The sequence below is a fragment of the Balearica regulorum genome, chromosome 6, assembly GCF_011004875.1.
Source record: "Balearica regulorum gibbericeps isolate bBalReg1 chromosome 6, bBalReg1.pri, whole genome shotgun sequence".
Classification (NCBI taxonomy): Eukaryota; Metazoa; Chordata; class Aves; order Gruiformes; family Gruidae; genus Balearica; species Balearica regulorum.
In genome coordinates, this window is record NC_046189.1 from 26,812,305 (window position 1) to 26,826,264 (window position 13,960).

At 48.8% G+C, this 13,960-nt stretch overlaps 1 protein-coding gene across 2 annotated transcripts in view; it reads left to right on the forward strand.

Moving 5' to 3' along the window:
- Positions 1-9,413: 9,413 nt before the first annotated feature.
- The window catches only part of MARCHF4 (membrane associated ring-CH-type finger 4), a 105,393-nt gene continuing 100,846 nt past the window's right edge, over positions 9,414-13,960 (forward strand). For both annotated transcript variants that reach the window (XM_075756995.1, XM_075756996.1), the window contains exon 1: positions 9,414-11,662. In XM_075756995.1, coding sequence (XP_075613110.1) covers positions 11,186-11,662 — 477 coding nt within the window. In that variant the 5' untranslated portion in view covers positions 9,414-11,185. The remainder of the gene's footprint in view (positions 11,663-13,960) is intronic.

Here is a 13,960-nt window from a genome sequence, read left to right on the forward strand (position 1 = left end):
TGTCAGTTGTCCCTGCTTCATCCCCGATTTCAGTAACAAAGCTGATATATTGCCAGGTACTGATCCCATTGCCTGGGATTTGTCCAGGTTGAGAACTTACTAGTGCTTATTTGAGGGAAGTGGGAGAGAGAGAGGGAGAGAGAACGCAGCTTGTATAAATCAGATTAAAGTATTGACAACTCCTAAGCAGTGCTCATTCCAGGAACAAGCTCAGTATGTGATAACACCACTGCTATAAAAGAAGTGCATTTTGACTGCAAGCCACTTTGCAAATACCTGGTGGGTCATCAGTTCTTGAGGCTTAGTTCCTAGAAGAAAAAACAGGATTGCTGGAGAATTTAAATACCGTAGATGGAGATTATTGGAATGATTTAATAGGTGAGAGACTTAACAGCCACTGGACCTTGCTTTGCCTGTAGTTGATGGTTCAGAACCATCTTGGGTCACAGTAGAGTAGAAATTGTTACAGCTGATACAGACTAAATGAAAAAATCAGAGTCTTGACCCAGTCCTAGTGAGCAAAGAACTCCACTGTGTGCCGTGGTTAGCCTTGGCTTGCACATTCAGTGGGAAGGGCATGGTTAAATGTGAACCTAGAAGAACAAATTCCTGTCTCTCCTCTCAGTGTGGCTGCTGGATGTCAGGACCATGAAATATTAATAGTCAGTGTGTGTTAAGAGTCCCCCTCTCTGCCTGATCCACAGACGATGGGCATCTGTCTCTGCTTTCAGCCACAGAGCTCAGCTCAAGCTGCAGATGCTGGTGCTTTTCATTTGGGAGCCCTTGATGCACCCGGCACCAGGGCAGCTTTGCCACTGGTGTTGAGTCTGGGCCTGGCAGATGGCTCCAGCTTCCTGACTGTCACCCTGGCATCTTGCATCAGCACTAAAAACCCCTGCATTATATTTATTTGATACATTAGTCTCTTTTTTGCCACAAAGCAGAACATGAGCAAAGGCTGGGAGGCAAGGTGAGATGACCAGAGGAGGGATGGATAGCAGGGTAGTAGGAAGGAAAGAGGAGAGCCACAGTTGCAAGCAGAGAGATCTTCAGTGGGTCTACTAGTATCCCATCCCCTGTCCCCATCCCTCTTTCACACGCATACACACACAGGGAGTTGAGCAGTGGCAGATGGGGAAAGAACATAGATAAATAAAAGTGTCAGTAGGATGGATTGGTTTGCACTTGGTCTCCTCTCATCTCTCTGCATATGTCTGCTGGTATGTAAAGATCACACAACCAAAGGATTTAGCACTGACCCGGAAAATTTATACCACTGAACATAAAAATGAATCAAAAAGAAAAATGTACAAAGGGGGTGGTCAGGGAAGAGAACAAAAGATTAAATTTTTTTTCTGTCTTCATCAGGATTTTGTCAGGACAGCAATTTCATGGGAGCACATATTGCCAAGGGCATTGCTGGAGCAGCCCTGCCTCAGAGAAAAGAGACCGGCTGGGCAGTTTCCTGTGCTGAGATCCCTCATGCTTTTCATCCTTATCGGCCTAAATGAGGGCTCCCCAAAGGGCATCAGAGCTGGACAGGGGTGAGCTCAGCAGCAGAGTCCCAACACATGATGGCTTCAGATATAAGAGATACCATCTCCCTCTGCAAGCTCTCCTGATATCACACACCCAAACCACATCAGGGAGGGCAGGAGGAGGATGTGTCTCAGGCTACTCTGGGCCAATTCTCCTGTGATTTTCCAATTTTCCAGTATGCTGGTGTGTCCAGAGGAAACTCTTCCCCTCTGTGTAGTGCCACCATGTAACTGAAAAAGCAGCATCCCAAGGAAGAGATTGTTGGTCTGCCTGCTCTTCCTTTTGCATGGATGACCAGGACTCCAGCCATGGGCTTCATTTTGCATATGTCATCAGCAGCTCCTCATCGTCATAATATACATAAGCCTAGTCATTCCTGCAGTCGTGCCAGCTTGTGATCCTCCTCTGGGTCTCATCAGACCCAGGCACATTCCCAGAGTTACCATGGGTACCACAACACCATGCCCTGCAGGTGAAAAAAGCTGGTTCTGCACTGGGCTAAGCCCACCTTGACCCTTGCATCCTCCTGTGCAGGGACCCTGGGCAGAGACCCCCACATGGCCACTGTGCTGGGGTAGGGAGATGGTTGGGAACAAGGGAAGCATGGCCACTAGCTCCTTCGGTAGGGCCACAGCAAGCTTGAGTGCCCATCCCTGCTCCTCCAGGGGTAGGTGGGGACGATCTGGGGCACCATGCTTCCAGTTCTCCTGGCTTCCATGCCTGGCATGGGAGCCTTACCCAGGACCACAGGCAGATTCAAAGGTGGGGTGACGTTCAAATTTGTTCTGAGTCTTATGCGTGGCAATCTTCCTTTTTAGAACATGCTGGAAACTTTTTTCCTAAGGCACTATCTATCCTCCAGGGCATCCTTTCCTCCTGCTCACTGCTAGTTTCTACACAAATGCAGAATTTTTGGTGCTTAGTCACTCTATCGTTCCTGCTGTTTATTGCCTCCGACGGACGTAATTCTCTGCTTGGGAGACCTTTGTGAGTTGCTGTGGAGGAGCCATGGGCTGTTGTCATCCCGTTTCCAGGGGCCAATAAATAGCAGCAGTCATACTTCCATGGAACAAAGATTGTGTGATTATTCAGTCATAAAGAGACGGAAAAAAAACAGATATATATTGTGTGTGTGCTTATTTGCACATCACACAGGGATGTGTAAATTGCTGTCAGCAGAGAGTCTTGCTATGAGGTAAAATAGGTCCCCACGTAGCACTTTGCTGCTGACTTAATGAGGGAATTCTCCTGCCTGTGCCTCAGTTTCCCTACACAAATCAAAGGGCTTGTAGCTCTTCCCACCTAGCTTAAGTGCTTTCAGGGCCAGGAGTTTATACATGCCCTTACAGAGCAGGTCAGGAAGGCAGGGATGTGAGTTTGGGGGGGACACAGGAAGGGAAGTGTTTCCTGGGGTTGACGGCTTGTGTTTTCCCCCTCTTCTTGAATGAGAGCAAGTGTTTGTCTGGGAGGAAGATCCAGAGAAACCACACTAATCTTAAAATGGAAAGGGCTGTTTTGGAGTCAGCCCATCACCACAGTCACCTGCATCTGACCTGAGGGTTAAAAACCTATCATCAGAGAGAGCTAAAGCCTGTTAGGAAGGAAAAGCCCCTTCAAAAGCAGGGAATCGCTGCCCACCTGCAGACACTGGCTCAGAAGCAAGTGCTGTAGGACTGAATACTTCATTCTAGTGGGACCAAGTCATTAAAAGCTGCATGACCCCACAGACCAGAGGGGATTTCCAGCTCATCAGCAGCAAGGGTTCAGCCCAGTGGGAAACCCAGGAGCTCAGCACCTTTGTGGAAGTGTTCAGCACCTGGCAGCATCCATCCCTAAAATGCTCTCCCTGCCATAAAATGTAATTACAAACCCCTTTAATTACATAAACTTCTAAATCAATTAATTATCTTGGCAAGAAAATGTATATGGTTTTGAAATCTCTCTTTAATTAACATAAAGTCCATTAGGAAGCAGTAGATCTAGGCCATCACCTGGACGTATCAGTCTCTCGCTTCACGTGCTCCTGAGGCCCTGGGAGAGTGTGTCAATACGATGCTCAAGCTCCCTTTCAAAGGCTGTGCCTGGGCCACATGCAAGGCCAAGACCTCCATTTCAGAACAAGGTTTCCATTCTGATGTACTATTGGGGGACCCTCCTTAGAAGTGCAATGGTCAAAAATCAACTCCTGTTTCCACTGGTGTAAGTCCATTAGCTTTTCCCACTCACTGCTCTTCCATTTCTCTCTGCTTTCATCCCCAGCAGCACTCCATCTCTGACAGCCCTGCCTTTAAATCCATGCTTATCCTCTTATCTCTTCCTGATGGACCCCTCAGTTCTTTCATTGACAGACACTGCACTTGTCCTTTGTGCAAAGGTGGAGGAGAAGCCGCCAAGGAGAGCGATACCTGCCAATGAAATCTTTGCGCACTTATTAGTGACAGTTGTGAGCTTTCCTGTATGTGTTGGAGTATATTCAGGGAGAGAGAGAGAGGCAACACAGTATCTTAACTGGCTGTGGGTTAGCCCAGTGTTTTGTACCTGACATTTCCGGGCAGATCTGGAAACCTACTGACTGGTCCTGCTGTGAAAATGCTGTGGAGCTGGTGCATGTGATGGGTGCTTCTTCAGCACAGGGACAAACTAGGATGTCCTCTTACAATGTTCTTCACTGTATGCCGTTCTCTGATCTCCTGTGTCCCCTCCTTTCTCAAGACCCACTATATGCAATGAGGGTCACTTAGGAGACTCCTAAAATGGTCTTCTCCTCATGTCTGGATGTTGGTCTCCGCCAACATGGAAACTCAACTACTACTGATGAAACTAAGAAGATTATCTGGCTTGTAAGTAACTTCACTGCCTGCATTGTATTTATGCAGCATGTGTATATTTGCCTGCTGATCCAGAAACAAGCTGCTGTAGCTGAGGAAGTTATCTGGGCAGCCTAAGATGTTAAATCCTAAGATACGGATTTGTAAGAATTTTGGGAAACAGTCTCAAACTTTTAAGATGTTTATTATACTGAAGCAGAGTTGTAGCTCAAGAGGAATCTCAGCTCAGCACAGGATTCACAGGACTCATCTCCTGGACATCCTGTCATGGTGTCACCACACACGACCCCTTTGTACCACAAATGGGTCCTCCTGAGGACAGACATTCAGTCTTCCCATACAAAGTTGCCCCTGTTTTCTTAAGCTGAGTATGGCAGTGTTGTGCCACAGTATAATCCTGATGGTCCTGAGGGGAATATCCTCAGTGTTACTGTGCCTGATCATGAATCCTGGTGGCTAAGCAAATGCCTGATGACATGCTAGATCCTCTCAGTTCACCTTGATTTGGAGAGCACAGCGCATCTCAAGATCAGCCCCTAATGGGTTTGTTTAACAACATTGTTTTCTATCTAAATCCCGTGTCAGACAAGTGAGAGCTAGTTCTAGGACTGCTGCATGTCGCTAAAATAACATACATCTGAGAATGCAATTAGAGACTTGAAACAAATTTGACTTGACTCAGGAGAGTAGTGGAAATATCCAAGGGACCTGTGATTATAAACTTTGTCTTTTTTTTTTTTTTTTTTACTGTCTAAATTCCAGGTCCTTTTAGGTTTGGGATTTCCTGACAATTACTACATTCCTGGATAGTTAAAACCACTCAGCGTTTGGCTAAATGCCTTCTGAAGATATCCTGAAATGCACTATCTATTGCAGCTGCTGTATTCAAGTCACAGTTCTGACTAGTCACCGAAGGGGACAAGGAATTCCTTTTGTAGGAGTTAGTGTAGGACTTGTTACCAGGAAAGCTCTATGTTTGGGGTTGTCTAGTCCTGAAGAGAAGTGCTGTGGCTTTGCAAGTTTGGATTTGAAATCCAAATCCTAAAGGAGGAAAGGTGGGGGCTGTCCTCATCAGCAATTGTATCATCTCTCTCACATACTCCTGCACGTTGACTGGCCTCAAGACTGCTTGTAGAGAAAGCTCAATAAAACAAAGACCTGGATTTCTTCCTAAACCCCAGGAAAAAGATGTGCAGTTGTACTCCTCTGCTTGGGCTGCTGTTATGGGACATGCCTGATTTTTCAAAAAAGAACAATTCCTTCTCTTGCCTTAGCAGAGAGCAAGCTGCCATGGAAATATAAACATTTTCTCTGTTATCAACTCAGAGGCAGACTGTGATCCTCGCAGGAAGAGAGCAAGTGGAAGTTCAGTCCCTGCTTGGAGAGGAAGCAATAGCACAGGGACTCCCTGTGTGCAGAGTACCATGCCTTTTGCTCCAGCCCAAGGCAGCAGATATACCAAGGCACAGCAATGCAGAAATTCTTTCTGATCTCCTTTGAGAAGATAATTCCAATCAATACATGGATTATTTTTACGTGCTTGGAGGATGCATGACCCCTACCTGCTGAGCCCGGTTTCCCAGCAGCCGCATCGTTTGCATTGGCACATTTGCAACTGCCCAGAAAGAAAGAAAGACCAAAGAAAATGTGACAGAGCTCCCTCCAGCCCCTGGCTGTGTCTGCCCACAAGCTTCGTCAACTGAGTTATGGTAATTACATCACTTGAGATTTATTTAATATCTCCATCTGGGAAAAAGAACTGGGAAGTCTGACTGTGACAAGCAATCAGAGGGTACTCAGCTGATGAGCAGCTCCCCATCACTGAGAGAGCAGTAGGAACCTTCGATGGATTGGATTTAAGTAATGGTTTGCCAGAGGGATGGGGCCCACGCCACAGCAATCAAAGCTCCTCTGCACCATTAAGGAGCTGTAAGTGGAGCAGGAGGCGCAGTGCAGCTATTGACCGAGTAGGTGGGCATGAAAATGGGTTTAGGTAACTGTTTACTTCCTGAGAGATGGAAAACACAAAGGGATGTTTCTCTGCAGCTTTCTGGCTCTCTGATCCTGGCTGTCCACATCAGCATTTATATTGTCTATCTCTACATACTCGTGCACAATGACTGGTATGCTGTGTTCAAGCTGTTCAGCTGCAGTCCACGCAGAGCTTCCCTGCTTGCATTTGCCCTCTCAGTCTCTCTTCCATTTTTTAAATCTCTGACCTAACAACATCTAAAAAAAAAAAAAATTTCTAATATTTTATATCAGACTGCCACATAGACAGATCAAGTATCGCTGCAGCTCTAGCCACCCTTTCTTCCTTCCTCCACCCCCTCTGCACCGAGCAATGGCTTGTACAGAGAGGTGAAGAGGAGGCACATAAGCATCAACACTTTTTTCCTCCTTGTTGAGGTGGTAGCTAAGGGCCAATGGACCCATACTCTGCCCTAGACCAGATTTAGAATATCTGCTGTCAGACCGACCTGCAGCCTGACACCTGAATCCATCCTGATGCAGGATCTATAACAGACATGCAGGGCTGTGCTGAGATGCCTGGGTATCTCCCCGTCTGATTTCCCAGTCAGTAGCTCATATGTAACCAATCAAGAGGAACCAGTTCTCCACTCTTAGCTGATGGATCCATAGTTTTTCCCCCCTCTTTCTGTACCTGAGGAGGGCAGGGATAGTGTGTGCCAGAGCTGATGCATCCCGTATGTTTCCTCCCTAGGTTAACCTCATAACTATTAGTAGGCTTAAGTGACGCAGCATCAAAATTCCCAGAGATAGGCCCTTCTGCAAAAGAAGAAGGTGTTGCCCATCATTTGCTGCACGTTGCTTCCTGTGGAGCAAAGCCAGGAAGGCTGTAGTGGCCTTCTGACAGCCCCTGCTTTCACTGGGATCTCACCAACGTGTCTTGGGCCAGCTCTTTGTGGTGCGAGCATTTTAAGGAAGGCGCCTTGATCCATACCAAGCGACCTGAATGCAGCATCCAAATGTGAAAACATTGGCCACTGTCCCATTTACTAAAAGACGAATAATAGTACCCACTCACCTCTGGGAAGCATATGGAGCACCTCCGATTTATTATTTTTTTTATTTATTTTGTCACATTTATCAGCCATTCAACTCTCTGGGCACACAGCCCATACATTAAAACCCAGAGTATAATACAAAGATCTCCTCTACCCTGAGCATATCCTTTCTGTAAAACCAGGCTTGAGCAGGAGGGAAGGATGAAAGATGCTTTACACAAGCAAAGGATGACAACAATATATTTTTCTCCAATTCTGTTATTGATGGAACTACTCTAAAAATGTTGGCGACATCAAGACAAGAAGATGAGGGCAATAAAAAGTAGGGGGGTGGAAAGTCATCCTGGAGCATGGGCACAGAGATTCAACCTCTAGCCAGCCTGTCTCATGCTCAGGAAGTCCCTAAAATGCTCTTTCCATTATTATTTCTCTAATGACCCCATTAGACACATGTGAAATTCTGAGAAGCCTTAAATATGTTGTAGAGAGCCACACTGGTAAATCCGCCCAGCTTTTCTGAGAAATGGCAGGCTACAGTGATGAATGTTTTAGCTTTAGAGCATCCCGATGTGTAATTTATTTGCTGGAAATTAATTGCATGTGCTGGTTTCATTTTCCTGTAGTGAATAATCAGTTTTGCTCCCTTTTTAATTAGGTAACAACATAGATTCCTCTGCTGATCATGGCACAGTGGTTTATGCATGTCATGTCTTATTCTAAGGGAGACAATTTCAAATCGTTGCCCGTTTTGAGTGACATCAGATTGTCTACCAGCTGCAACTCCTGGGTCACTGCCAGTGAAGACCTAATGCACAAAACCAGCTGGAGAATTCAGCCTGGGCACTGGTGCATGCTATATCCTACTGAAGCAGGAGTTTGAGGAAACCCGATGGAGAAACCAAATTAAGGACCCTGAAATTTCAGTGGCATTGACATGATGTCAGACACAGGCCCGGTTCTATGCCACAAAAAGGTGTGTCCCATCTGGTGGGTGTTCACTGGTCCCTGAGCTGAGACATTGCACTGACGTTAGCCAGATTGCATAGACTAGAAGCCTTCAGCTCATCTGTATCATTCACACTTTTGGTCCACGTCAAACCCTCACCTTTGTCAGCTGTTCCAGCTGGGATGGCAAAGACAAAGTCCCAGTGGAGAGCTAACTTTCCCCTTGTATTCGGAGGCTGGATGGGGCTGCATGAACACACATAGCAGGACGATGTGGACAAAGCCACCTCTGCTGATGTTTGCAGAGAAAAGCTAATGGACTCCAGCAGCTGCTACTTGAAATTTTCAGATAGGCCGAAGAGAGTAAAAACTATCAGCTTTGGCTGCCGTTGGTTACTTTCAGCAAATCTCTAATTAAGTGACAGTGTTCAGTCATATTTACCCTTCATTGGGCTACAAGGAACCTATATTTCTACTGAAAGATATGCTATTGAAACAAAACAAATCTATCAGCGAGCAAACACTGCTGGAGTGAAATGAAAAAATATTGATTATCATAGCTATTAAACCATGAAATCCTCTGCAACTAATTAATCTGCTAGGGAAAAGTTTGTTAGTGGGATTTCGGCTTCCTGCTGGGAACCTGTAAAGCGGGCACCATTGCCCGAGATTTCACCAAACACTCGATCGCTGCCACCTGCCCCTGAAAGTTTCCTTATTTCAATAGGTCCCCGCAACGGCCGTTGGGAGGTGAAAACCAGCCTGAAAACACGCCGGAGCGCAGAGGTTTCGTCGCCTTCCGGCTCCTCTGAGGCGGCGGGGCCGCTTCCTGCAGTGCCCGCGCTCGGCAGCGCCGGCTGCGGGGCGCCCCGGGGGCTGCCCGGCGGCGGGGGGCGAGGGGCCGGGGGCGCGGAGCAGCGCGGAGCAGCGCGGAGGCGCCGCGCCCCGCCCGTGCCCGGCGGAGCTGTCCGCGGCTCGTGGTGCTGAAGCCGCAGCGGCCGCCCAGCCCCTTCCCCCGCCCCTCCTCCCTTCCTCCCCGGCGTGGGCTCTTGCAGGCAGCCGGCAGCCCGGGGCCTCAAAGGTTGGGAAGGGCCCCATTTCTCCCTTTGATTCCTCCCCCCCCCCCCCCCGCCTTTTTGCTTCTTCTTATTTTTTTTATTTCCTTTTTTTTTTTTTTTTTTTAAAGCTGGAGGAGGGAGGAGAGCGCGGCCACGTTACACCCCTCCCTTTCTGCAAATCCCCGCTTGCACTGCAAACAATCTGCCTTCCCCATTGCATCCAAGGGAGATAGCAACAGCAACATCATCACGGCAAGCCGGATGGGAGAGCGGAGAGGAGGCTGCTGCTGAGGGAGAAAGGCACACACGCACACACCAGCTCGATGTTGCCAAAGCGGTAGGAGCCGCACGAAAAATAAGGCATGCTGCCCCGTGTGTCTGGCGCATTGTGCTCCATCCGAGCCTTTTAGGAGGAAGAAGAGAATTATCTGCTCCGATTTTTTTTTTTTTTTCTGCCAGCAAGAGTGCGACAGACTTGCGATGGTTGAATGTCAATGCCTGTGAGAGAGAACAACAGTCAGAGGAGGAGGAGGACAGAAGGGGAGGAAAATGAAGGTGGGGACGGTGGTGGAGAGAAAGAAGGAGCCTCGTCCAATGCATCAAAAGGAGGTCCCTGCAATTGCTGATAGAGCCCTGGCCGCCTTGCCATCCACAATGGTCTGTACAAGCTGCCAATGCGTTTGATGACGTTCCTGTTTTGTGAAAGGAGGAAAGGAAACGTGACCATGTAAGATCCACGTTTCCCCGGTCAATTACATGCGAAGAATAGATCCGATTTCGACGGGGTTTTTTTTTTGGTCCAGGATGGTAACCGCTTAGGGAATAATACAGTCGCCTTCCCTCACCAATTTTGCTCTGATTTTTTTGGTGTGGTCCAGACAGCTGCTGGAATAGAGAAGGTCAGAATATATAAATATATATAAAAATATATATGATATATTATATATATATTATATATATAAATATATTTATCTCAGTACATCTGGGATTAAGCTCATTGAATGCTAAATATTTCTTTCAGGACTTTTAATATTTACAATGAAATCTTTTAAAGGCAACGGTAAAATCTGAAGCCACCTGGGAGTACAGTGTTGGAAACGTAGGGTGTTTTCCCACAAACAATGTGAAGGTCTTTTTTGTCAAAGAGGCAATTTTGATAATCAGCTACCAATTTTGCATTTTGATAGCCAGACCGGCTGCTATTTTGTCTGGGTGCACACCGGGTCTCGTGTGATCGGGTTTTATTTTTTAATTGAAAAAAAAATTATTAAAAAATAGAAGAAACAGGAAAATTACTTGAGATGCCAAATACTGTCGAGAGAACCATATTCTCCCTCCTCCCCACACCCACCGGAGACGCGGACCCTTCTTTTTTACAGGCTTAGGAGTTGCGAGAGCCGATCGGGGGCTTTCTCCCGAGCCCGCCGCCCGCGCCCCCGGACCCTCGGGCGTGGGAGATTTATTTCCTCCTCCCGCTGATTTCTAAACAAACTTGTGGAGGGGGGGGTGGGGTGGGGTGGTGTAAGAATCCCCCTGAAGCGCAGAGTCGGGGTTTTTTTTTGTGCTTTTTTTTTAAAAAAAAAAATTGTCATCCTCGCCGGATTTCAGCGGGCTGCCGGGGATTTCACCCCCTCGCCCTCCGGCTCTGCTTTTGTCCTTTCCCCGCCGGCCAGCGCAGCCCCCCCACCCAGGCACTGAGGCCGCAGCGGAGCCCCCCCCGGCCGCGGGGCGCCCGGCCTCTGCCCTTTTCTTTCCCACCCCGTCCCCGCCTGCCAAGGAAAGGCACATGTTAATACCACCCGGCGCGGTCATTTTCTGCTACTGCTGCTGCGGGCTCCTCCGTCCGAGACAGATGTTGCGAAACCAAGGCCTCCTCAAGTGCCGCTGCCGCATGCTCTTCAATGACCTGAAGGTCTTCCTGCTGCGGAGACCCCCCGCGCCGCCGCCGCCCTCCCCGCCGCCGCCGCTCCCCATGCCCGGCGGCGCAGAGGCGGCGGCGGGCGGCCCGGCGGGGGCCGCACCGCCCGGGGGACGCGGGCCCGGCTGGCGGGCGGCGGCGGGCGGCGGCGGCGGCGGCGCGGGCAGCCCGGGCGCCGAGGAGTGGGGCAGCCCCGCCGGGGAGCCGCCCGCCTCCCTGCCCAGCAGCACCTCCTCGGATGACTTCGGCAAGGGCAAGGCCGAGGACCGCTACTCGCTGGGCAGCAGCGTCGACAGCGGCATCCGCACCCCGCTCTGCAGGATCTGCTTCCAGGGGCCCGAGCAGGTGAGACCGCCGCGGGCGCTGGGGCGGGAGGACAACGATGGGCTGTGGTGGGAGACCGGCTAGCCTGATGGCAGCGGTGGTCCTGCCCGCAGGAACTGGGGCCTGCTGCTCGCAGGGGTCTGCCTGCTGCCTGGAACAGGACCCCAAACCCAGAGGGGCTCTGCCCTCCGCCGAAGCCCTGGGCTCCAGGATTTTGTGCCTTGGCGGTGTTTCCCAGGGAAATGTGGGGCGGAGGTCTGCTCTGTCCCTCTTTGCTGCCTGCCAGCCTTGCCCTGGGCACCCACGCCTGGCCTCAGAGCCATGCAGCTGTGGCATGGCAGGGACTCACGGACTCCTTCATGGAGCGGAGCGCATCTCAGCGTGGGGGGGCTTTTTGTCACCTCATAGGTACCCAGTTGCGATGATCCCTGAAGCGATGCAAAGGACGTGCTTAATGTGCTGTTTGCTTTTAAAAATACAACTTCAGTCTGTATAAACACGTGGCAGGAGGCAGCCCCAGCTCGTCAGTGGTTCCCAGGGGATGGCTAGTAGGAGCTCTGCAGGTTTGCCATTGCTCTCATGCTCCCAGTTGCACTAGCTGGAGGAGGAAAAACGCTGGTTGCAATTGTACCTGCTGAAGTTCCAGCCTTGAGATGCTCCTTGGTACAGACTGAGGTTAGGCCAGTGAAGTTTCTCTCCACTACACAGGAGAATGAAACAAATTCAACCTCACTAGAACATAAGGTGCCACCCTGGGGCATTATTCTCCCTATTTAATGACAATTAAAAGCATGTATTTTCAGGCTGACAACTTCCTTACGGTAATATACACAGCAACATTTGTATTTAAAGTGACACAGCTGCAGGCGGCGAGGCAGGCTGCAGACCTCTGCTTGTGGGATCAAGCCCAGATACGCAGATTACCTTTATTACTCAGGATAGTCCTGTTACCTGTGATAATAGGGGATCCTTGCACAAGGAAGGTTTGCAAAGTTTGACTTGGCTGATACATATTTCCATTTTAGGCACAGATCCTGGCATGTAAGGTGATACACTGAAATCTTGAGCAAAACAGGTTCTGCCCCATGTCTTCTTTCCCCTGCATGTGCACTGCTCATCTGAGAGTGGCAATGCTTTGGCACACATCCTGCCTGTCCCAAGGATAGTGCCCACGTCTGTAATGCAGTGATCGTGCCTTCCCTTGTCTCTGTCTGAGGATGGTGGCGATGGGGACAGGGAGGTGGGGAATAGGCTGCCATTCTTTGGGAGAAGCAGAGCCTGCCACCAACTCATCTGAATATCCACAGCCCTGCTGCATGTGTCGTACCCAGGGGCCCATAGATCAGAGCTTGGTGCTCAATGGACTGTAGCCTTCTCTAGTGGTTTCTCCAGCTGACTTATAGCTGTGAGACACAATTTTCACCATGTGCTTTTAGATGGGGGTGGGTGAAATCCTTCTTTTTGGAGATGCTGTATGCCTTCTTCACTTGACTGTCTCCTTCCCTTCTCTTCTAAAAGTTGGAAGCCATGCAACTCCCTGCCTGGGAATTTGCATTATTCCACATTTCTAGTACTCTTCCCTGGCTTGCCGTTCTGCCTGTGTACACGAGACGTAGCGCCTGCAAGATTGGCTTACGTGTCTGAGCAAATAGAGCCTAAGCAGAATTAAAATAGGGGTAACTCGCTTCCTTGGAGAACATTAATGCTTGAAAATAATTGGATGCTAATTTTCACACTGAAAACCTGTGTAGGTTGCATTGTAAAAGTGAGACTATTTGCTGACCATCTGCCAGCCTACCTGAGTGAGAAGCTGAGCAGACGTGACTTGCATCTAACAGAGCTTCACCAGGATTTCTCTTTTTTGCTTCTCACAGTTTCTGACCAATATAATAAGACACTTACAGCTGGATTCTGCCACTTGTCCTCGAGCAGTACCTTATTCCGCAAATAATTTTTTTTTCACCAGCATGTCTTGAGAAGTGTCTGAAACCCTTTGCCCTGCAGCAGCTGGGAAGCACAATTCATTATGGAAGCCCAAATTGTGGGGTTTTAAAGCATGGCCAGATCCTGATACAGCTTCCTAGAAATATGGTTCAGAATAACCGAGAGCTGAATCAGTGCAGCTGATGTCAAGACCTGCAGTTTGGTTTATTTGGCTCTTACATCAATAAAACTCAAACAGGGCTAAATCCCAAATTCCTTGTTCTTTTTTATTACGGTGGTTATTACCGGTTTAGCCTTTATTTCCCATTCGTTTTCCAACTCAACAACTGAGTGAGGACCCTTCATGTTTTGGACCCTCACAACTGTAAAAGTCAT